The sequence below is a fragment of the Phodopus roborovskii genome, unplaced genomic scaffold (assembly GCF_943737965.1).
Source record: "Phodopus roborovskii unplaced genomic scaffold, PHOROB, whole genome shotgun sequence".
NCBI classification, from domain to species: Eukaryota; Metazoa; Chordata; class Mammalia; order Rodentia; family Cricetidae; genus Phodopus; species Phodopus roborovskii.
In genome coordinates, this window is record NW_026126517.1 from 19995797 (window position 1) to 20020269 (window position 24473).

Sequence of the window (24473 nt, forward strand, 5' to 3'; positions counted from 1 at the left end):
GACATTCAGTTATTATGGTGATTTGGTTAACACAGGCAAGTAAAAGGCCAGGCATAGCAGCATCATGTGTGTCTATAGGCCCAGTGCACCCTGCAGGGAGATGGGAGGTGGAGACAGAAAAGCACCGAAAGCAGCAGTGAACAAGAGAGCATCGGTCTCAAACAGAGTGTTAGGGAAAGGCCGACACTTCAACTTGTCATCTCACCTCCCATAGCCATACTCACACAGTTGCTGACATGCACACACACACACACACACACACCACACTCACTCACTCATCACTACCACCACCACCAGACACCCAAAAAGATCAAGTTCAAGTTAGTGAACTGAGGGTGTCATTTAGTGGAAGAGTGTGTGCCTAACAAGCATGAATTTCATTCCCCAGCTCCATCGGAAACATGTCATATGTTAGCTGTCATTATCTTTACGACACCGTCTTACAGCTATTATCAATATATCATATGTCACACCATACAGTAATTCTTAGTTTTCTCGTCTACCTCTTTGAATAGATTCCAAACCCTTTACAGGTAATTCCTCATATTTAAGCAGTTCTTGACAGAAAGTAGGCATTTTGATGAATGAGTGAAGTGTGGAGTTATAATTCAAGGCCACCTCTACCCGATTCAAGTCAATGTTGAAAGCAAACCTTCATGGAGAGAGCTAAGCAAACTGTCCCCCTACCACGTCATAGCTTCCTGGGGGGGCTAGAGAGCGAGTGGCACACTCATCTGGGGTCCCTGGATCAATTTTTTTTCTGTTAAAGAATGCTGAGTACAATTCTATGATCTATTTGCAGTTAAAATAGTCTCTGGCTTCAAGGTGAAAAGTGATCTCAGGGGACTATTTGAATTTTCTTTCAGTCCAGCAAAATGTCTCTGGCCAATCTTCCCAGTGGATTGAGGCCACAGACAGCCACCTCTCTGGGTCTCTGACAAAGTCCCTTCTCAGAAGGGAAGATGGAATGAGGCATTTCAGCTTCATTTACACTTAATTCGTCAAAATGTCATTGGTGAGCTATTTGATGTCCCAGGCTTATGAGCCTTGAATCTAAGCCTTGCAAAGCTCTTGTCTCTTTGAACCTAAATGTGCCATTCTGCCAACATGGGGCTGCATGCCAACGGGGTACTTTGTTCTGAACCATGAAGTTAGATGGGGGCACTCCCTCTGATGAATGTGCCTACCTTTCCCCAAGCAGGGCTGGAGGATGGCTGACTAGGGCAAAACAAATCCAAACTCAAAGTTCTTCAAACAGCCACCCTCACCTCCTATGCTCAGACTCAGTCCTGGCTGGCCTTCTGGCCCTGCTTCTGTGAATTCCTGTGTTTTTGTTCACAACATACTCCCAACGCTAGTCGTATCTACATGAAAGCAATACAGGAAATGTGTTTAAATGCTCTTCTACAACTAATGCACCATATGCCCTGTCAACTCCTTATACAAAGGAGTGACAACAAGCCAATGCTTTAAGGTCATCACCAGAGCATCTCATTCTTATATACAGGTAGCTACTATATTCTTCACTATATAAGCCTTGAGATCCTGGAGTGAATCCCAAGCCCCTGGTGTGGTCCTTTGATGCCACACTATTTCCCTTGTTGCTGAACTGACAGCTGCATTGAGCTAGCTTTTTGTCTAGGGCTATGTGGGAGACAGCCCTGTCCATAGACATCCAGCACCTCATCCCTTCAGCAGCTTCTGCTTATCCTTGAGTTTGTTTGGTGCAGAGGAATCCCTGTCACCATTCCTGACACCCCTCCTGAAAGGTGACTCAACAGCAGCTGTATTTCTGCCACTCACAAAGGCCTCTCCTTCCCACTGGAGGGAGCTAAGCAAGGGGCTGCCACTTACTTGGTGGTTGGGGACACATCACTGTGGTGCTCTCAGCTGCCTGCTGTCTGCCCTTGCTGACTCTCACTCTTCATACTATGTGCCTGGGTTCTAGTTCTGAGGCTTCATAGGGCAGCTGAGATATGTGGGCATGCCAGACAGCTTTGTGTCTAAACCTTTGTGGCTCATCAGCTTCAGGCAGGTTTAAAGACAGTGAGGAATCATAGGTCAGGCCCACCCCACTCTAGATGGGTCCTATCCTTCAGCTGGGCCATAGATGCCCGGGGATCCAACTCCTTCAGTGGCACCTAGGATACTGGTGCACTGGAGAGTGGAAGAGGTGATGTCCTGTAATATGAGTCCCAGGTGGTGAGAGCTGGGGCTGACAGATGCTCTTGTCCCAGCTGTGTACTGTTAGCTGAGCAACATCTGAAGCAGCTGCTGTGGTACACAACTATGGGTGGCTCATTCTAACATTCTCTGTCATGTGCTTGTTCCCTTCCTGCTGGACAACCATTACCCCTTCCTCAAGCGTCCTTGGAATTATACTCTTTGAAATTAGCCTACAAGCTCTGGCCTTGGAATTAGCCTCCTTCACAAAAAAGTTCCTTCCAGTTGAACACAGACGCAGTGATGACATAACAAGTGGAAAAGGCAGAGTAACTCACAATAGTACACGCAGCTGGCAAGTGGATGCTGAAATCTTTGTTTACAACCAGATGTCACCAAGCTCTGTGCTCTCCCAGATCATGAGCACTGAAATTAGACAGCCCAGACTATGGACTTTCTACCTACACCACTTGATCTCTCTGAGCCTGCACTTCCTCATCTGTGTAAGAAATAGAGTTGATCTCATTTCCTCTAAGGTCTCATCCAGTGTGGACATTCAGAAGCCCCAACAGTGTCATGGGGGACACTGGTGCACCACCTCTGTTTTGGTACTGCTTTGGGCAATATCTTTGAGGAAGGGCCTGGGCCTAGATCTCCTGTATCCTTGGGGAACATCTTGGCAGGTCTTGGGGAAGATGAGATCTGGCACAGCCCATTTCTGCCCAGGTTCAGCCCCATTGGCATCCAGACACCTTCACATGAAGAGATCTTTCTTTCTTACCAAGTTACTATTTATTCTCCAGAGAGTGTTCCAGACATCTCCCCAGGGAAGCTAGCTAGCAACCATCAGGGTCCCACCTCTCTAAAGCAAAGCAGACCAGACCCATTCTCTTTAGATGCTCCCTCTTAATTCCATGTACTCTGCCTCCCTTGAACTTATGGTAGTTCACAATTATATACACATATGGTTAGTCATGACTTTCTGTCTCACTCCCTAGTGATAGGAGTTATGCAGGCAGTGTCCAAGCTTATGTTGTATCCTGTTTCTCCAATGTCTAGAAGAGTCACTGGTCATTGAGCTAATGGACTGCTTATATAATACGATGTCCCCAAGTTTGGATGAGATGGAACCAGCACTGTTTTTGTTGGAAGAGAAGCTGGGGTGAATTTTAAGATCCCTGCCTGATTTCCCAAGTTACTCAGTATGTAGATGCATGTCCTCAAGACCCAGGATCTTCTCCCTCTCTGCCAGCCCATGTCACAGCTCATTAGGGGGCTAATAAGGAGATGGCTGTAAAGTGACTCCTCCATCCCTGAAGTCTTCCTGCCAGACACAAGACAGAATGTGGAGGCTAAAGAGCTGGGCTCAAGGTGATCAAGGACACTGAGAGGCAAAGAAAAGACTTGACATTTCAGACTGCTGTGGACTAACTGTAAAGTTGAGTCTTCATGAGGAAATCCCAAAATGAGTGTTCCAGGCTCTGGGACTGTAGAGCAAAGCAACATTTGCCTTTCTGCACCCAGACAGGGTGGGTCATACCTCTAAGATGCTGGTGTCTTATTTACTTTTCTATTTCTTTGAAGAAACAGCATGATCCCGGTGACATATAGGAGGAAGTGTTTAATAGGGGCTCATGGTCGCAAAGGGTTAGTCCATGACTATCATGGTGGGGGGCATGGCAGCAGACAAGCAGGCATGGCACTGGAGCAGTAGCTGGGGGCTCACATCTGGTCCACAAACATGAGACACAAGCAGAGAGTTGGCTGGGAATGGTGTGGGCTTTTGAAACCTCAAACCCCATCCCAGTGACACATCTTCTCCAACAAAGCCACACCTTCTAATCCTTTCCAAACAAGTCCACCAACTGGGAACCAAGTATTCAAATATATGAGTCTATGGGGGCCATTCTCACATCCTAGAGCCTTGCTGAAGCTTCTGTTTACTCACTGGCCTTCCATCCCCAGTCTTAAGCTGTGAGCAAGACTTTACCTTTGAACAGGCTCACTCTGGACCCCAGGACCTCTGTGTGGCTCACAATTCCTTGCTTGAGGTTTACCCTGCTGGAACACTGAAGACACTGTCTATGCTTCCTGGCCTGGCCCTGGACAATCTGCTTCATTAGCTCTTAAACACCTCTTCCACAGCTCTCACTTACACAGAACTCTTTGCAGTCATTGACAGGAACTACTGTTTCAACAATCTAAGTAGTATTTATAGTCTCAACGACAGGGATTTAAAAAAATGTTATAGCCCATGTTTGGCACAAAGAAAGGATTAAAGTCTTATTATAGTCATACTGGAATTATCTTGGAGATAGTTGTTCTGAGAAATGAGTCGTTAGGTGATTTTTGTCATGGTGTAAACATAATCATAGAGTACACAAAGATACCTATGATGTTACTAGTCAATATAATCTTATGAGACCACCATCATATGTGCTGTGCAAAGTAAGACAGCTATGATATCACCAGGCATTATAACCTTATGGGGCCATCATCACAAATGGAAACACCTCCGGGTAGCACATGAGTACCATTCAATGGAGAAAGGGATCTGGGCTTGAATCCCAGCACTAACTAACACAGTGCAACTTTTAACAAAGCCATTAAGCTCACAAAGCTTCAGACTGCTCATATGTGAAGTGGGGATGACGCATAGTGGAGAGAAATATTCCCAGGAGACCCGAGATTCTGCATGGAGGGGCCCTGGACCATGAGTGTGTGCTAAGAGGCCACAGGAGGAAAACACAGAGAGGAGACGGGGGTTCAAGCTCACGTAAGGACCAAGACCGGTGCTGCCTCCATTTAGTCCTCTTTGCCTGTCCTGGCCATTAAAATTCAACTGTAGAAACATGGACAGTAAGTGAGCATCAATTTCATTAATTTTTACAGTTGTTGATAATGTATATAAGGAAAACAAGTCCGCCCCCCAGAAGAACTTTCCATGCCCTTGCTTTAACCTGACAGAAGACTGGCATTCTATGATGCTCAACTGAATTCTAAACAAGTCACCCATTTGCCCTGAAAACCTACAGCACATGCAGGTATACTTTGGCTCTTGGTCTGTGGATGGACATTTATGATGGAGAAATAACACAGGAAATAACAAATTAACCATCACTGTGACCCACACCTCTTCAGCCTTAGCTCCTGGTATTACCACATTTCCTGTACATCTCCAGACCATCCAAGGAAGCTGGTGTTGCTATCTGCTGCTCTCCCAGGACCTGTGCAAGCTTTCACAAGGGAGTGTCAATAAGCAACGAAACCATCAAAGCAAACAAACAAGCAAACAATACAGGGATTATCTAAAGATAAAACCCAAAGTCCAAATCCAACTTGCTCCAGGGCTGGGAGGAGAGAACCCTGGAGCAGGAGTCATAGCAGTCATAAACATAGCACCAGTGCCTGGCTCCATGCCAGCTCACTAAAGCTTCCTAGAATTGATAGAAAAATCTAAGAATGAGGGAGAGGGATGGGACTGACTGAGTGAGACAGGGAAAACACACCACGTCTCCATCATCCCCCCTGTCCCCCTCCCACAAGTACAGACCACTGGACTCCTTACCCGAGCAATCAGCTCCCCAACCATGCCTGTCCAGGTGCCGTTGGCTTCAGGCACACCGTACACACCATCCCCGACAAGACGGATCTTGTAGTTGAACCGTAGGATCTCCGCCAACTCCTTGAGCATGTCCACACAGAAGCCCTCGTAGCGGTCATTGCCTTCCATCTCCTGGTGGTTCCCCTTCAGCATTAAGTATGGGTTTTCCTGCAGCAAAACTGGGCAGCTGTCATTCTCATCTTAGCCCTGGTGTTGCAGCCATGTGGGATGGGTAGGGCTGGGAACAGGAGGGCAGAGACTTCATAGGAAAGGAGGAGGGATATAGTTTGGGTAGCAATGCTGCCTTAGAGGTGGTGATTAGTGCCCACTTCTCCCCACTCCCCACAGTGTCCTTTGAAGGACATTCTCTTATCAGAAACATACAGGAGTCCCACTGCATAGAAGGCCAAGGTGAAACCCTTTATGCTATTGGAAGTCTGGCCTCCTCTCTCCCCTCTCATTTTGGCTTTCCTCCACAGACCTACTGCTATGGAATAATAATAATAATAAAATATTTCTAAGATAGCAGGCTAAGTAAGAATTAGATGTTGCACACACAGGAGTATTACTTAGCCATAAGGCAGAATAAAATCATGTCATTCATGATTAAAAAAAAAAAAAAAAAGCTGGACCTTGAGGTTTTGTTGTTTTGTCAGGGCATTGGGGCAAAGGCAGCACAGAGAAGATGAAAGGGAGTATCTGGGCCAACTGGAGAAGCTGGAGGGAGAGGTATCAGGGTGGCCTCACAAAGGCCCCCCCACCTCAAAGTTACACCTCCCCTCCAAGCTGCAGTTCCCCACAAAGAACAGGTTGGGGAGGACCCAAGAGTGTGCCATCTGTGATTCCCTGTTGGATGATAGTAGTGTTAGGCAATGTGATGATGGCTTCCTTTTAAGGTGGGAAGGGACAGAGCACATGTGATGACAGATAGGTGAGAAGGAACTCCTGCAGTTGGAGGAGGCAGATGGAGAGCCACTGGGAGGTTGGAGAAGGCAGAATGTGGGGGCTGGGGGTGGGGAGAGGAGGTCATCTGTGGACCCAGATCCCAGGAAACAATGGGTGGAGACAAAGTTGGGAAGAGGTCTGGGGCATGGTGCAAACACAGACACAGAGAAGAGGAAAACCGGTGCCAGCCAGTGCCAGCCTGAGTTGAGCCGAAGGTGGGGGCTGGGGAGGAGTAAAGGCTCAACATCCATGCTATATGTGGGTCTCAGAACTGCACAGGAACCAGGCGTGACAGGGAGCAGAGTGTGCAAGGTGCACACAGGTTTGTGAATGTCCATTCCCCCTTCCCCTGCCCTGCCGCAACAGAAACAGCTGAGCATCACAGCAGAAGGATGTGCTTCTAGGCTGAGATGCTGTGTCAAGCCAGAGGGAACTTCTACACAGAAGGATGGGGGGCCAGGCAGACCAGAGACCCTGGGATGGATGGAGCGAGCAGTTTTGAGAAGCAAGAAGAGGGACTATCTGTCAGGGTGTGAACTCTGGGTTGAAGGTGATGTGTGGCCCCACTTGTGATCAAGTCCACTGTTGTGATGAGACAAGTTAGTCTCCTTGCTCACCACATAGGCTGTCCTCAGCTCAGGGTCCTCTCCATGCCTCACTCATCTCCATTTTATCTTCTGTCTACGCTAACTCATCTTAACCTTGGAGTCATATTGCTTCTGATGCCAATGCACTTCTTAGAATCATCACAATGCTCAGACCAAGGCACCTGTGAAAACCACCCAATTCTTCCTCCTCACACTCCATGGATGATGAGTTTATGAGGCTGTGCAGCTCTCATGAAGGGACAATGAGGCTGTCACTTCCCTTCACTGTCAACCCCCTCCCTGCCCCTAAATATAGTGGGAAGGGCCTCTAGCCTTGTGGACAGCACATGGCTGAGGGTTTGTTTCTACTCTAGCACCAGAGTATGTTCTAATCCTTCTAAGGGATGCCATGAATTCTTCTTTCCTTATGCTCTACTCTCAAGTTCCTTTGAAATCCACTGCCATGCACCAAGTAAATGTTCACAAGGCCCATCTTGGAGGGAAGAGAGGTGTTGGACAGCCAAAGTATCAGCAGGCCTGCAGCTCACTGGCACTTTGGAAAATGAGGGAGCTGGACGCTGACTTGTCATCAGCAGGAATGCTAGGAGTACCTGGGGTGACTATACAGCTACCTGATTAATTCGGTACCCAGCACAGAAAATGTGTTCTGAGGACTGCAGCTGTGGCTTATCCCAAGTGTCCCTGGCAGGAGTGAGACAAGGTGGGAATGTCCCAAATTTAAGGGATAAATAGCTCAAGATCACCATTTGCAGGGAGAGCTTATGAATGGTCATATAGGGCTGTAATTAGCACCTTTGCTCCTACTAGGAGTTTCTGGTTTGAATGGGCCACCTCAGCTCCATTTTCCCAGGCAACAAACCGATGTTGACTGTGGTTTCCTTTGAACTAGCCTCACACAGAATCATCCTGCCAGCATCTAACTTCTCAAAAATTCCTGTGTTGATATGAATACACATACACAGGTATATACACACACACATACACAGGCACACACATACACACAGGCACACACATATGCATAGACGCATGTACACACACATACATATACACAGATACACATATACACAGGCATACACACAGAGTCACACACACAAGCATACACATACATAGACACACACGCATAAACAGGCACAGACACACAAATACATAGGAACACATACACAGGCATGCACACACACACACACACACACAGGAACACACAGAGACACACATACACAGATACATACACATACACAGGCACACATATACACTAGAATACACACACATATAGGCACACACACATATATATAGGCAAATACACACATGCATACACACACACACACACACACACACACACACACAGTCTAGCAGGTTCCCTGTCTCCTGTTCCCACTTTTCATAGCTTTTAAACACTTTCTCAAAATTCCTTCCTTGAATCCTGTTCAAAGATATTCCCATATTCAGACTCTAATTATCAAGTTCCTATGCATGTCAGGCACCCCAATATTTGAGGCACTCCCATTCATGAAGGAGATGTGGGGAGTCAAATAACTAAGAGAAAATGTGTCTGGTCAGAGGGGTACGGAAAGAGCCAGGGGAAGAAAAGACAGGAGTCAATCAAGAAGAACTCCAGAGAAAAGATGAGCTTTGAGTTGGGGAAAGGCATCCATGGGGAGGGAAAGCATACCATCATAGTGAAGAGTCCTGGGCCCCAAGGCTGAATGGAGAGGTACTTGGTTATTCCATGTGTGAAGGGTTTAGAGACCAAACTAAGAAACTGCTGGATGGCAGGAAGGAAATGACAGAATGATTTTGAGAGTAGTAGGGAAACAAACACAGCAAATAGGAAGGGGGCTTGGGAGGACTCTGTGGATGACTAAGGACAAAGAGGCACAGGAGGGGGCTGAACCCTGGTATGGCTGATGGGAGGGAGGAGACTAAAGAGTAGGAAAGACACAGGAAGGAAAGCCCAGCAGTTACGCCCTAAGGCAGCAGGGTTAGGTTGTCCCCAGTTCTCAGCTGGATAGGTGACACCACCTCCCTCTAGTCTTCCTGGCATTCTAAGTGGCTGGAGTGTGCAGAGTAAAGAGCTGGGAGCTGGAAACCTGGATCTGCAGTTCCCTCCCATCACTCCAGCTGTTTCCAGGCAGCGGTGGGTAGCCCCTCCCCTTTGTCTTCCCTCCTTAAGGAGACTCCGCCTCCTTAAGGAGGCCACGCCTAACCATCTAGGAACAGACCCTACTCATTGCTCCCAGCCTACCTGCTAAGGCATGCAAACGGTTTGAGCAGAGGTTAAGCATCCCTAACCCGCCACACCTGAGCTACTTCAAAATCTGAAGCATTCTGAGTGCTGACAGGTTCTTACCAGGTGTCCCAGGGTCTAGAATTTCTCATTAGGGGTGTTCAACTAGCAATGTCTATGCAAATACTCCCAAACTTGAGAACCATTTGAAATTGAAATATTTTGGGTCTGAAGCATTTTGAATATCAGAGACTCAGGCTTTGCTGACATTTTATTACTGCCTCAAATTCTATACTGAAACAGGAGCTCCAAGGATTTTTTGCATTTGGTTCATTGATGTTTCTTGAATACTGAAGAACATATAGAAGCATATAGAAGTGCCCAATTCCTTGGATGAACAAATGGAAACATTCAGTGGCCCCTCTCCAAGTGAAGAGAAGGAGTGGCCTACAGTACAAGATCCTAAACACTGAGGATGATTGATTCTGGATTACACTCTTCTTTTCCCAACCAATGCCCATTTTCAGGAAAAACCCATGTTTTCTAGCATTTTCTAAGCATTAACAATGTTGCCCTTCATTCTCTTTTCCCATTCTCTGTAATTGCTTCCTGTCTTTCAAAGTCCATTGCAAATGTTGCTTTTTCAGGCTTGCTGCTTCACCCCTCCCCCTTTCCTCCACTCCTCAGGGCTCTAGCTTCCTACTGCTCTCTTGGCTGTTAGCCCACCCTGTTTATAATAGATCAGTAATCCCAGCCCAGGCTTCCTGGGTCTTGGAGGTGCCTGAAGGTTAAATGGAGGGATATAGACTCTTCTAATTTATCAAGAAAGCCCAAGAGAAATAAGCATGCTTGCAGACCTTGTACATCTATCTAGTGGAGGCTAGACTACACAGTTATACATCACTTATACATCACCTCTGCTCTGAGCTGAGGAGGTATCAGTGTGACTATGCTAGTTATCTTTCTCCATTGAGATGCTATGTGAGGTGGGGAAATACCCTTTTGATTAGTTAAAATCAGAGTGGGGAGGAGCAAAGTAATCATTGCTTAACACTTAGATGGCTTAATTGATAGATCTTTTGAAACATGAGGTCTTCAGGGCTAGGGGTAATGGCAACACTTTGGCTGTGGGTAGTTGACTTGGCCTGTCTGCTCAGTGACAACTTCTTTGAAGATACAGACCAATCTGTACTCATCTTTGGTTTTTATGACCGAACAGAGCGCCAGGCACATGTCATAGGGTGGGGTTGAGAGGTAGACTGGTAATTACTGAATAGAAATGAATCAAGTAGAAAGGCAGATGGTCTCTTGACTTAGGGGTTCCTTGAAAACCCATGTCACACTCTGGAAGTGAAGGAGAAGGCTGCAGCAATCCACAGACATTAAAGTATCTATTGGAGGGTGTGACAGGGCAATGGCTTGATTTTGTATCCAGCAGGTATCAAGCAGAGCTTGGAAAGAGTGGGGGTCATCTCAGGAGACTGGATCCAGCTAGTCCCACCCGTGTCAGAAGATCTCATTTCTAGGGTTTCTAAACAGCTTTCCTAGCTGCCCGGATCCCCGCAGAGGCATCCACACACTGTGGATGCCCTGCCTCTGCCCCAGCTGCTCAGCAGCTCATCAGATATCATTTCCATATGAGACAGCAACTGGAGTGCAATTACAGTGTCATAAATTGGCCTCTGTGCTGTGATTAGCATTCCCATCTTCTGTTCCCCAGGAAGCCCAAGAGCAAAGAGCTTGGGGAGGAGATACCCTCGGGAGCTGCAGCTGGAGGCCCGAGAAAGCCCACTTACCAGGATGGTGGTGACGACCAGGGTGGTGTTGAAAAGACTGTCGGAGATGTTGGAGGCGTAGAGGCGGCTGTCCATGCTGAGGCCCTCCGCCACATGCCACTGGCCGATCTGAGGAGACCAAGGGGAGAGGATGGGAAGACTTGAGAGCAGCATAGGACAGTGCTTTGCTGTGGGTAAACCCCAGGAGGGAAGGATGGGGGATGGTATGGAGGAGCAATAGGCTAGACCAGAACTGGGGCACGTGATATAGGCTTGAAGGTCCTGAGGGAAGTGGGATGGCAGAGTGAGGAAAGAAAAAAAAAAAAAAAATCAAAGACTTGGAAGAGATGAAAGGGAGAAAAGAGTTAGGATTGTAGCATGGTGAAGAGATATTCTGTCAGCAGAAGTGGGAATGGAAACAGGGAACTGTGTCCTTTTCAGGCAGGGCAGAGACACAAGGCTCTTTTGCTTTGGCCTTCCTTCAGTAAACCCAGTTATCTAGGTAACAATAAGAAGAGCATCATGATTAGCTGCACACTTAAGAACTGGCTAAGAGAGCATGGTGGCTCATGTCTGCATTTGCAAGGTCTTCAAGGCAGGAGGATTTCTGTAAGTTCGAAGTTAACCTGGACTACCTAGTGAGTTCAAGGATAGCCTGGGCTGTAGTGAGACCCTATCTTAACAAGCAAAAATGTAGTTGGGAGGATGGATACAAGATGAGAATGAACTAGCATGCACTGGGCCTTTAATGAATGCTTGCTGAGGGCTCTGCATGTAGCTCAGTGGTGGAGTTCTCACCTGGCATGAATGATGCCCTGGTTTCAATCCTTGGCACCGGAAAGCCCAAATGAAATCACATTACTAAAGGAGCAGAAATCTAAATGCTTGTTGAATGACTAAACACATGGCGGAGTGAATAAGTCGGAAGAGGGATGAGTCAAGCTCTGGTCTTTTTAATCCACTGCCTCACTGAGAGGCTTTGTCAGCACCCTTGGCTTTTCCAGCTAGGAATGGAAAAGGGAGTGTTCCTCTCCCTTCCAGAACTGACAGCTCTTGTAGTACCGGTTTGACACTACAGACCCCACCCTAACCAGGAGCAGAAAGCTCACTGTGCAACCTCAATGATGTTTCTGAGCCCCCTAAGCATGCTTTCCTCCTGTGTCCAATGGAAATAACAGCAGAAACTTCTGGTGGTCATGATGAGGAGGGATTTAACCTGTCACTTCAAAGTTAGTTTTCCTTCTGTTTCTCTACTCTGTTTTTTAATTGTCTTTTTTATTTTTATCTTATTGTGGTTTAAAAAAATTTACAGAGAGGGCTGGAAAGATGGCTCTATTGCTAAAGCATTTGCTGTGCAGGCATGAGGCTCTGAGTCTGGATCTCCAGCATCCACCTTAAAACATAAAAACCCAGGCTCAGTGGTGTGCACCTTTAATCACAGCCCTAGGGAGGCTGAAATGGGTGGATCTCAGAGGCTTGCTGGCCAGTCAGTCAAGACAAATTGAAAAGTTCCAGATTCAGTGAAAGTCTCTGTATCAAAAACTAGGGTGAAAAGAATTAGCAGAAGACACCCTGAGTGGATATCTGACCTCCATGTATATGAATTAATACATATACACACAAATAAGATATACCCTCTTAATCAAATTTGGCTGGCTTCAAACTTGTGGCAATCCTCCTGTCTTGACTTTGCAAGTCCTGACATGAGCCATCATGCTCTCTTAACCAATTTTTGAGTATGCAATATATTACTGTGAACTAGTCCATCACCCTAACAATCTTGAGGGGTCCAATGGAGCACTGTTTATATTGCATAATATCTACAAATGATGTGTACATATACAATCCACATATGTTTGAGCCTGATAATAATTCTGCTGGTTAGACCCCAGAGAAATCACTTCTGTTGCTGAGTAACTGGGTTGGCACCAATGAAAGATAGTTGATGGTTGCCTACATACCCAGGGGATGCACACAGTCACCTCTCCTAGATACCAGCAACAGCTTCCCTGGAAAACTCCCATGAGCCCCAAAGTTGCCCTGTTGCTCTGTCCCCCAGAGTTAGTCTTTCAGGTGCTCCAACAACAGGGAAGACTTAGCTCCCCTTGTCCCTCATCCTTACCTCCATGGAAGAAAAGGGCCCAGAGTCACAGTGCAGAGATGCCAGGACTTGCCTTTACGCTTTGGAGAAGGTAGAGCATGCAGAGGGCAAATCAATCAGGACCACCTTAGACCACCAGCTGGGAGCTCTGCCTCCAGGACCATTCATGAACCCATGGGTCATGACAGGTGAGCCTTACTGGAGGCAAAGAGTAGATCAGCAAGAGCTCCTCTCCCCCACCTCTGGAAGGATGCCAACAGAAGGGAGAAATAGCTTTTTCCACCTCTGCAATGGCACAACAGGTCTATGTACACTATGCTGTGTTTTATGTACAATGCGAGATCCTACCCGGCTTTCCCAAGAACCCACAGCCCATCAAATGAGAAGCCTGAAACCTAAACCCTGTGCTTCTAAACCTGAAGTGCATCTTCCCACAGAAACCCACAGAGCTCTGCTTTCTGAACATTTTAGGTCCGTTTTTACTTCCTGGTATATCTCCCCACAACAACCTTTTGTATTCTCAGACCTCAGCACTTTGCTCCTGGCCATGGAAACAGGGAAAGCCACTATCTTACATCAGTATTTTGCTCTTGCTGGCCAGGCACTGGGCAGAAGAGCTCCCCTGTGGCTTCTGGAACTCCTATTGCCTGCCAAAAGGACCTGTAGGTGACATCATTGCCTGGCATTCTCTCCCTCTTCTTTCTACAGGGACAGGGGCGAGAAGATGCTGTGAGATTTCCAAACAGAGGGGGGTGGGTAGTAATTACAGGACACCTGTTGTGTCATATACACTATTCTGTCACTTTGAATTCTCCCATCATACTCTGGAGGCATCGCAGTGTTTCTTCATTAATGAAGAAACATGCTCAGACAGGTTTAATGGCTTGTCTTCTAGGGTCACAGCTGGTAGCTGTGGCACAGGTTTGAATCCAGAGCTGGATGCTAAATCTTGATCTTTCCCAATTCTGGTGCTGTCTTTTAGAATGAGGATATGACTGTGTTTTTGTTTGTTTGTTTGTTTGTTTTTAATCTGAGAAAACCAGACCAACCAGGAAGTAGCCTCAGGAGCCCTTAGTAACCCAGTATGAACTTTAGAAACTAACTTTCTTCTCTCTGGTCCTAACGTTCCATAAATCCAGTAGGAATCTCTCTCCTCCCAGGGGCTGTTTTCCTGCCTTCAAAATGTGTAGGATTGGCTCTCTGTGGTACATTAGGCCAGGAAGAACTCTACTTGGGCAGGAGGAACATAAAATCAAGCAGGCTGGATGCTAGCATTTGGATATTTGGAATAAGATTAAACTTCCCAGCATCCTATTGTCCCCCAGCAAGGCTTCACACCAGCAAGGCTACCTGCTCAAAGCAGCCCAGCTCTTCAGCCTCACTCAGGCAACAAACTAGGCTCCTCCATAGCCAAATCTGATAACCTCGGCAACGCACCCTTCCAGTCTTCACCTCCAGGGACCTGGCAAATAGACTAATTAGCCCCTGAGCTTCAGAAAAGAATTGAGTCTCCCACCTACTCTCATATTAGCCCCAAGAAATTAATAGACCCATCGACTCAAAAAAAGTGGCTTGGCAGCTATTAGCCAGAGCAATCTAATTGCAGAAAGACAGTGGGAAGGATAGCAATGATAGAACTAGGTGCTCTGGGATATAGGCTAATTGTCCCACCTACTGGTACCATCCATGCCACACTTGTGCAGCAGTGGGCAGGAGATGTCACTCATCACGATATCTGAGCCTTCAGCTACAGCCAATTCCCCTTGCTCTGCCTCACTGACACCTGCCCCTTCCAAGCCTTCTGCAGACATAGCTGGTTTGCCCACATGCACAGGCTTCAGTCCACTTCAGATCATTCCTCCACCTCTTGTTTGTGCCTCTTCCTCTGCTTTTCCACCATTTTAAAGGCCCTGGGGGCTGCAGTAAAGGGTGGGAGAAAAAGCATGCATCTGGGAGGGAGGGCCACAGCTGGCCCCTATTTTATAGTATCTTAACTCAGGGCAGAAGACCTCCTTCACCTGGGCTGATGTGGCCCAGCCTGTGCACAGATGAGCTCGCAGAACTGGTACAGGATTTCCACCTCTTCTGGCCCTTGAGCATAGCACTATCTGCACCATGCAGACCTTGGCCCCAATGTTGGGGGACTCTTATAACCTGGTTTCTCTGCTTATGAATGGTATGACCTCGTGTAAGTTACTTATCTCTTGGTGTCTATTTCCCCATTCATAAATGGGGATTAAAATAGCACTTGCTGCCTCAAAGGGATTTTAAGATTAGTTCAAGTACTGTGTTAGTCAGTACCCATTAGAGTGTCCTTGTTGGGGGCCAGGACTCAGAGTCTCTTCTGTGTTCTCCAAAGAGTGCCACACTGGGATTGTAGCTTAAAGGTTAGGCCAGCGCCACCAACTTCGGTTTTCAGACAGCAGCGCCACCATGAGAAACTTACTCAGGAACTCAAGGGATAGACGGCTGTAGCAGTAGTGCAAGCCATTCTGACACTTGGCTGGAGTGTTATAGAACACAGACAGCCAAGTGACAATCAGGACCCAGAGAATGACTAGGGTACAGAGATTCGTGATGAGGGCATACCTGAGCCAGGGAGGAGGTGCTTCAAAGCTAGCTCTCCTGGAAAAAGAGACCCCAATTCCTAACCTCTGCCAATTTCATGGTGTAAACATTCCTAGCCAATGTCATATTTCATATAGAGCACAGAGCCAGGAAGACATGTGCTCGGCACAGCTGGAGCAAGCTGGTTTTTGCCCTACAACAGATGCTGACTCTGCCACCAGGTGCCAGGCTGGACACTCAGGTGCATAGCAATTTCAGCTCACCCTATCAGAAACCAAATTCAAGCCTTGAATTTGCATCAATGTATCCAAGTCACAGAATAGATAAGTAGAAAAATCAGGATGCTAAATAAGATCCAGATGATGCTTGATTGTGATCTCAGCTGTGAAAACTCATGTGTGGCCATGTATGCGACACACTTCTATAATCCCAGTACTCAGGTGGCTGAGGCAGGAGGATCACTGAGAGCTCAAGGACTATTCTGGACGACATAGTAACTTCAAGGCCAACATGAGCTATACCATGAGACCGCCATCTCACATTTTAAATAAATAAATAAATAAAATGTGTTGTCTATATAAATACTGACTCAAAGGCCATTGAAAGAAATATTTTCTGTTGGAGATGTTTAGTTAGTCAAACATGAAAACAGGCAAATATAACTAACATGGCATGGAATTATCCGTGCATATGAAGTATAAAGTATCATTTGCTCCTAAGTCCTCTAGGGATACAGATCAATATAAATTAATAATTTTCTTGTTCCTTTAGGCGTCACATTTTGCAGATCTCGATTACACATTCAGGAGTATTATTTCCTTCCTAAGGGAGCTACAGGTCCTTCTGTTGTCTTAACTGAGTGGGTTTTACCTTAAAGAGAGGCATTGCCATTAGGAAGCTGGTTTAGACACCATGCTATCAGTCTACCTCTGCCCCAGGACTACTGCAGTGTGCCGGCTACTTGCTGCATTTCCTTGTGGTGGACTGTTGCTTCTTGCTTAGAGCAGGATAGCTGATTCTGAGGCCCTGTCTTCCAGGAACTGGACTGTTCTTAGCACCTCTTAGGGGAGAAGCCAGTGAACTGGTAGAAGGAAAGATTAGACAACGGCAAGCAAGGCTACAAGGGCTTTAGAGGATGGGCTCTGTGGTTTGGATAGGAGCTCTCCACAGTCCTTTGAGAAGCCATGACTGTAATTGAATGCACATCAAGTACTGGGATTTAGGCTTCTATGTGGCCCTCTGTCACCATGAGCAAGCTGGTCACTACAGGAAGTAGTCATTCAGGGCCCTGGCCAGAGGCATATATTGGGGCTTCCTGCCCTTGTTCTGCTCATTCCAAGGGTCTTGCTCAGTTCCTCACTCCTCAGAACTTACAGAATGTCACTTGGAGTCAAGTGACCTGACTATGCTGGCACCTAGTGTTATGCCCACGGCCTGTGAGCCTCCACGCTCCTGGAGGACTGGAAGACATTCTGAGATTCTCTCTTCTGGTCCTTATAAGGCAGCAGCCAGCCATGTCCCCAGAATCAACCTCTAGAGTCACAGCAGCCCTGTAGTTCTTTCCCATTTTGGCTTAAAGACAAAGACAAGTAGCCATACTGTGGCCTGTCAGACCTACAAGGCCCTATACACCTGATCCCTAAATTTCCTCCTGTGACTCCCTGCCAGGCTCTTTGCATGTGCCATTCCTTGTCTAGAATTGCCCCTGCCACAAGACCTGACTCCAAATCTCATTTAGCTAGTTCAGGGGACAGCAAACCATGGCTTGTAATTCGGCTTAGTGTTTATGCAAATAAAGTTTTATTGGCACACAACTTGGCCCATTCACCTATGTATGTCTGTGAGTGCTTTCATTCACAAGGGCAGAGTTGTAGCATAATGCCAAAGCACCTGCACAGACTGAGTCTTCACCATCTAGACATTATAGACAATGTTTGCTCACCCTTATCTATTTTTCACCTGTTTTCTTTTAGTTCTCTACTTGAAGACTGCTTTTTTCAGGGACCATGTCTTTTATTCCATTATCCTTCTGAACATCTGTCCATGAGACCCTGCTGACTGCCTGTCTGTCTTACTATGCCATAAATAAGTCTCATGGGGCTAAAGATAGCAACTTGGTTAGACTGTCCTCTCATCCCTAGGGTTTGGCTCAATGCCTCACATCTCATAGATGCTCAATTAAATATAACTGAACAAATGCACCAGAAACTTTATCTTATTTAATCCTCGGCAAATCTACAAGGGGTAGACCATCATAATTATACTCATTTTAAACATGTTTCAAGTCCTGAATACCAGCAAGGTTGGGTAATTAAAGTCTACATGGTCACACTCTGACAAGCAAAGCAGTGGAGAGTCAAGCAGACTTTCTCAATCACCAGGGTACATGCTCCTAACCACTGTGTTATCTGGCTAGAAAGGGTCAAGACCGTAACCATGGGAACGGGCTTAGCACAGTGCCTGGCCTATTGGCAGAGCATGCATAAACTTCACCAAGTCTCCATCCCCACCCCCACTCCCTCCTGTTCAATGGTTTCCTTCTCAGCTGTCAAATAGGAGCCCTCAGGACCTTTTCTGGAGTGCTAGGGACCTGCAAAATTATCAGTCTTGTGACTAGCATTCCTTGCTGCTGCTGAGAGCCCTGAAGACCCAGTAGTTCCCTCCTGCCTGAGATGCTCAGAGGTGTCTTTTGGCCACTTTGTTTTTTCTTAAGTAACTAAAAAGGGATTGGTTTTTAAAGCCCAAGGGACTTGCTCACATCATTGCCCACATCCTCAGATGTGCACACAACACCATCACACTTAATAGTTTATGCACATTTAGAGCTGCTCTTTGTACTTGGCACCACTGGGATCCTGCTTCTTCCATGGGGGCTGATGAAACTCTAAGCCCTACTCCAAAGACAGAGGCTTCAAATGCTTATTGATCTTTGCTTCCTGGGCCCTAGCCCACTGTGGTTTCCTTTCATAAATTTTTCTGCTTCTGTGTAGCAGCCCTGTCATTATTCCCACTTGAGAAATGCATGCTCACTGGCACTTTAGAAGCAATAAAAATGCTTGAAGTCGGTACGGTCATGTGAGTTTTTGCTGAATAAATTAACAAAACCTAGACTCAGAAATGCCAAGCAACTTGCTGAGTATCACACAGCTGATGGAGATTAAAGTGGGTTTGGAACTCAGATCCTATTTATTGCTCCATGGATTGGCTTAGGATAGATATAGGCAATATCAGCCTTGAAGCCAGGGCCTTCCCCATGCCTCTCTGATCAATGTTCATTGACTACAGTCCTGAATGAAGTTAACAGCAAGGACCCACATGAGTGATGTGGGCATGAGCCCAATGTATTTTCCAGAAGTGTGGCCCTGGGGAACTGAGGCATCAGAGTGTCCACATTCTCTTCCCTTCTGCCCATGAATCAGCAGTATGGAATCAGTCAGTCTCTGAACTTTGCTCACTCATCTGTGAAATAAAAACAAACGACAGAACCTAGATATAGGCTATAGCTTGAGTCTAGAATGATCTCCAAGGGTCTATGCCTTGTAGCTGGTGCTGTTGGGAAGTAGTGGAAATTTTAAGTCATGAAGCCAAGTGGGAAGTTCAGCTCCCTCCTCATTCTCTTTAACTCTTTGACCATTGTCATGAAGTGAATAGCTTTGCCTACCCTACATTCTCTGCTATAATGGAACAAAACAGGCCTAAAGCAGCAGGATCAATCAACCAGGGACTGAACCTTTCAAGACTGTGAGCCCACATAGCCCTTTTCTCTTTAGAAGTTGATTGGCTCAGTTATTGATGATAGCAATGACAAGCTTGCTGGTGTAATATTATGCTGTGTTCCTGGTAAGCAGCTGACAGTGTTTGCTGAGCCATAAGCCATGCAGAGGTAGACAACATATGGCAGTGTAGTGGGACTGATCAGAAGTGATCAGAAGTCATGATGTCTGGGTTCAGGTTCTACCATTTACTGTGTGGTCTGGGGAAGTCAATTTTACTACCTAAGATAAGCCTAAACTCTCTGCCCTTCTCCACTTACCAGGATCATCTGAGGTGATCACAGATGTGACAAAGTCAAGGCCAATCAAATGCAAGTTCTTTGTAGCCAGTTCTTTCCTTTCTAGGGTACCCAAAGTTTTCAGCCATTATCATTTTTTAAAATCCAGTTCTGAATCCTAAGTTTGGAGTTCTCATTCCGAAGGATGCTTATGATAAAATAGGCACATTCATGAGCGACTGAGGCTTCTCCATGTGGGATGGAGAAGTGGCACTGAGGTGTGAGACACTAAGACAGGAGATCTCAGGGATGCCCTGAGATGGGTTAGAGTTCCACAGCCTTGGCAGTACCGGTATGCAACTTGACAGAGATAAGCTTAAGGGGCTGGGATGACTGCTCAATCCAGCCAGTAGGAGGATATTAATTCTTATCCACAGAATTCAGGTAAAAGAATCCCACTGTGGTAGCTCAGGGCAGCACCAGGGAATCAGAGTCCTGTAGACCATTAGATTTTGCTGGTCAGGCATCCTAACCAGTGATCCCCAAGTCCCAGTGAGAAACCCTATCCCATATTCCAAGAACAACAGTACCTTAAGAATACCCGAGGTTACCACACATACATGTACATACATGTATGTACACTCCACCCAACACACACACACACACACACACACATCGGCTCAAACTATTAGTAATATCAGCCTTCACAATGATGGACACCTGGTATATGGGAGTAATGTTCTTTAGCTTTAAGCCCAATGTCTCTACTCATATAACAGCTTATATGACACAAGAGCACTTTGAAGTCATAAGAAAACTCCAAACTGAGGACTGGAGTGACCTGGAGAACAAAGGAAGTTGATGACATTGAGCTGAAGTTGACCAGAGGCCTTATTTGCTTAGCCTCAGAATACACAGAGATACTTACTGCAGTACTTGAGTGCAGAATAATGCAAGAATTCCAGGACAGCAGCAGTGACTGGCAAAAGCAAGAGATCAAAATCCAGTACAGGGGGAGCTAGGAAGATCCATGGCAATGCACTTGGCCAGAACTTACTCATGCCTTCTACTCATTTTGTCTAGTTCAGTGTCCTATTAAATGTTGGCTACAATCCGTTTATGAGTTATGAAATTGAGTGGACCAATACCTGCATTTAAAAAAGTGAGATCTTTTGTAGACTGGAGAAGGGTGCAATCCATGAGCTGGGCAATGAATACTGCATAAGTTTGGTTTGGGTTATGTATAGGTGGGTATGCATGCATTCTGAATTGGGTCATACATGCAAATTGTGTTCAGAATGTACAAATGCACACTACCAGGGATTTGCATAGCTTACTTGTCTACTACTCTATCATCAGCACCTAATATAGTCTGTGGACAATAAATTGTTAGTACTCAGACATCTGTACTGACCTGTCCTTCGGGTTCTGACAGAAAATGCCCTCGGCTATAGCCACTAAAAGCACTAACTGTGCATGATCTCTATGCTGTCCTCTTTTCAGAAGGCCCTACCCACCTCCTCCCCCCTTCTGTCTGTCTGTCTGTCTGTCTATCTCTCTCTCTTTCTCTCCCTGTGTCTCAGTCTTCCTTCTCTCTGCCTCTCTCTTCTGCCACTCCTGTCTCCCTTCTCCCCTCTGTCCCTTTCCCATTCACTTATCCCCCAATTAAAATAAACAAACAAACAAACAAACAAAACCCTCCACCCTAGCTCTACCGAATGGTGACTTTCTCTTAAGTGCCACCTTTTAAAAATTACAGCATAAGTAATGTTTAATAAGTATAGTACTGACACCCATGAACTCCTAGCATTGGTTACTTATTGTAACTAAAGGCTAACTATTAGAAAATTTTATTAATCGGGACTTTTGGGCATTCCTTCCATGCCAAATATCTGGGCTGAACATTTATTATCTCTTTTAACCTTTCCAACCACATTTCAGGGAGATTCTGCTACCATCCCCATCTTAGAGATAAGAAGATGAGGATTTGAGAAGATTCAAACTCAGACAGCACCACCACCATGGTACACTGTTCAGGATATTATAATTCCCCAGGCTGTGGATATATAGATAATCATTTGATAAGTACTTGAATCATTAGTTTATCCAGCAGTATTTGCCATAAACATTCCTGCTTGAGAGTCACATTCTTTTGTTTCCTTGCTTTTCATTCTGACTTATGTATGTAGAAAGAGCATCTAAACAAAGCCACAGGATAGGGAGGCTGGACTGCTGTTGAGAAGTTAAGCAGCAGAAGGTTTGGCTTCTTCACATGGCTTTCCTGCCAACCCCTTCCTTTGTTTGAGCTTGGATCCATAAGGCTACAAGTTGCAAGTCACTCTCTTAGAAAGGGCTGCCCATCACACATTCCTTGAGAATGTTTATCCCACTTGGAATCATACAAATTTGATGCCATTGTTTATGTCGAGTCCATTTTTCCCCACCAGACATTTCACTTCTTGAGAGACAAGAGCCCTGTCCCCAATGCCCAGTGTGGAATCAGCACTTGCTAAAAATGGGACTATATGGACCAGCTCTCATTTTGCAGCTTCAGCTCCCAGGCTGTTGCTTGGTTTACTGTGGGTGCTCAGTAACTGCTGGGTTGACTCCATCTAGGCAAGTCAGTGCATTTTCGTCTTCAGTGATCATACCTTGAAAGAATAATGTAGGCTAGCCTCTTCCAAGGAGTTACAAAGAATTTGAGACTGAACCTGGGAAAGAGATGGGTCTGAGCGAGGTCATGGGGGCTCAGGAACAAAGGTGAAGCAGGTGGCCATTTAACCTGAGTGGTAACAGAAAACCTTTCCAAGAAGGACTGTGCCATTCCTGAAGGTAGGGCATTCTCTGACATCAGGCATTTAGGTAACACTCTTCCTCATGAGGGTGTGTTTGCAGTAATCCAAGAAGCCAGCTAGAACATTGCTCTATGAGGTTTTTATTATGCCATCCATCTGCACCAGGAATGGAGGACATGGGTTTTATCTCTGCATCAGGGCAGCCAGGAGGAAGGCAAGGCCTGGAGAAGCCTTAGACATAGTAAGAGAGAAGAGTGCAGGGTATGGAGCAGTGAATGCAGAGAAATGCCCTACAGGAACATTCAGATATCCCCACTGGTTTATTCCTGGTCGTCTCTCCTGGCTGAGTCTCTCTACAGCTGACTCTCGGTTTTTGTTGTCCCTCTGATCTATATAAAGCTGCCACACATATTAAAGTGGGGACTAGTAAACCTTTGCTTCCAGGACAAATACAAGGTTAGGTTCCTGTGAGCTTCTGATCAGAGCATTGCTATCAACCCGTCAATATTTAACCTTATTAATTTCTGTGCATCCCTGTTTACCAGTGCCTCATTTAATTCATATTGCTGTTTCATTAGCATGCACAGCAGCACCATAGGGCAGGTTTTCGTGAAGCTATAGAACATAGATCATCTCCATAGAGCATGGCAGTTTTTATTGTACACAGGAAGATGGGAAAGTGTGTCGACATTGCATTGTGAGAGTTAGTTTAAACAGAAAAATTACTAGGGAAACCACACACACACACACACACACACACACACACACACACACACTAGCACTCAATAGTCTATGAAAAAGACACCTGTTGACAATATTAGCACTGAAACAACACAGCAGAACATCGCCAAGTTCAAGGTTCAGTTGGGGATGAGCACACTGAGTGAGTCAAATTTTTGCCTCTCCACGGGTCTGTGAAATTGTTGCAAGTATTGATTAGGGGTTTGCAAAAAAAGATTGCATCAAGCAATCAAACTTGCAAATACAAATCTCACAAATAATGAGAGTCAATTAGACTTGTCTGTGATGGGCTATTTGACTTTCACCAAGCTGTGCTCAGATTTCCAGTCATGATCTCCAGCCTCTAGGATGTGACACAGAATTTGATCACGATCCTTACTGCTAAAAAAAACCCCTAACCTTGGCTGTTCATGGAGAGTGTGGTGACAGATAAATATGACACCCAGAATAGGAGTGGTGCTCAGACCACCTGTGGCTCTGATTGCAGATGACACTCCAATGAGCCTCTCACAGATTTAATGGACTTCCCATCTCTCAGGGCCTCAGTAGTAAAACTTCCCACAGAAGGATCAGAAGGGTGCCTGGGTCTCCTATCTGTGTGGATAGAAGGACTAAACAAGCAAGCTTAAATGCTTTTTTTGCTTGTATCTCAGCTCCCTGTATTTTTTTTTTTTTTCTTTCTTTCTTGAGACAGGATCACTAGCCTAGGCTGACCCCGAACTTCCTATTTAACCAACGATGACTTTGAACTTCTGATCCTCCTGCTTCTGCCTCCCACATGCTAGCATTGCAGGCATGTGCCACTATGCCTGTTTATGTGAGACTAAAGTAGGAAGCCAGGGCTTTTATGCATGTTAGGCATAAAACTGAACCATATCCTCAGACACTTCTTTCTGTTTTGTTTTTTCTGAGACTAAGCCTTTCCCTGTAGCCCAGGGTAGTTTTGAACTTGCTTTGTAGC

At 45.9% G+C, this 24473-nt stretch overlaps 1 protein-coding gene across 3 annotated transcripts in view; it reads right to left on the reverse strand.

Annotated features, from left to right (window-relative positions):
• Positions 1 to 24473, reverse strand: part of Grik4 (glutamate ionotropic receptor kainate type subunit 4) — a 419871-nt gene that overhangs the window by 62939 nt on the left and 332459 nt on the right. For 2 of the 3 annotated variants that reach the window (XM_051197191.1, XM_051197188.1), the window contains exons 11-12: positions 11338 to 11445; positions 5732 to 5935 (exon numbers count right to left, since the gene is read on the reverse strand). In XM_051197191.1, coding sequence (XP_051053148.1) covers positions 5732 to 5935; positions 11338 to 11445 — 312 coding nt within the window. The remainder of the gene's footprint in view (positions 1 to 5731; positions 5936 to 11337; positions 11446 to 24473) is intronic. The other variant, XM_051197190.1, reaches the window with a different exon arrangement.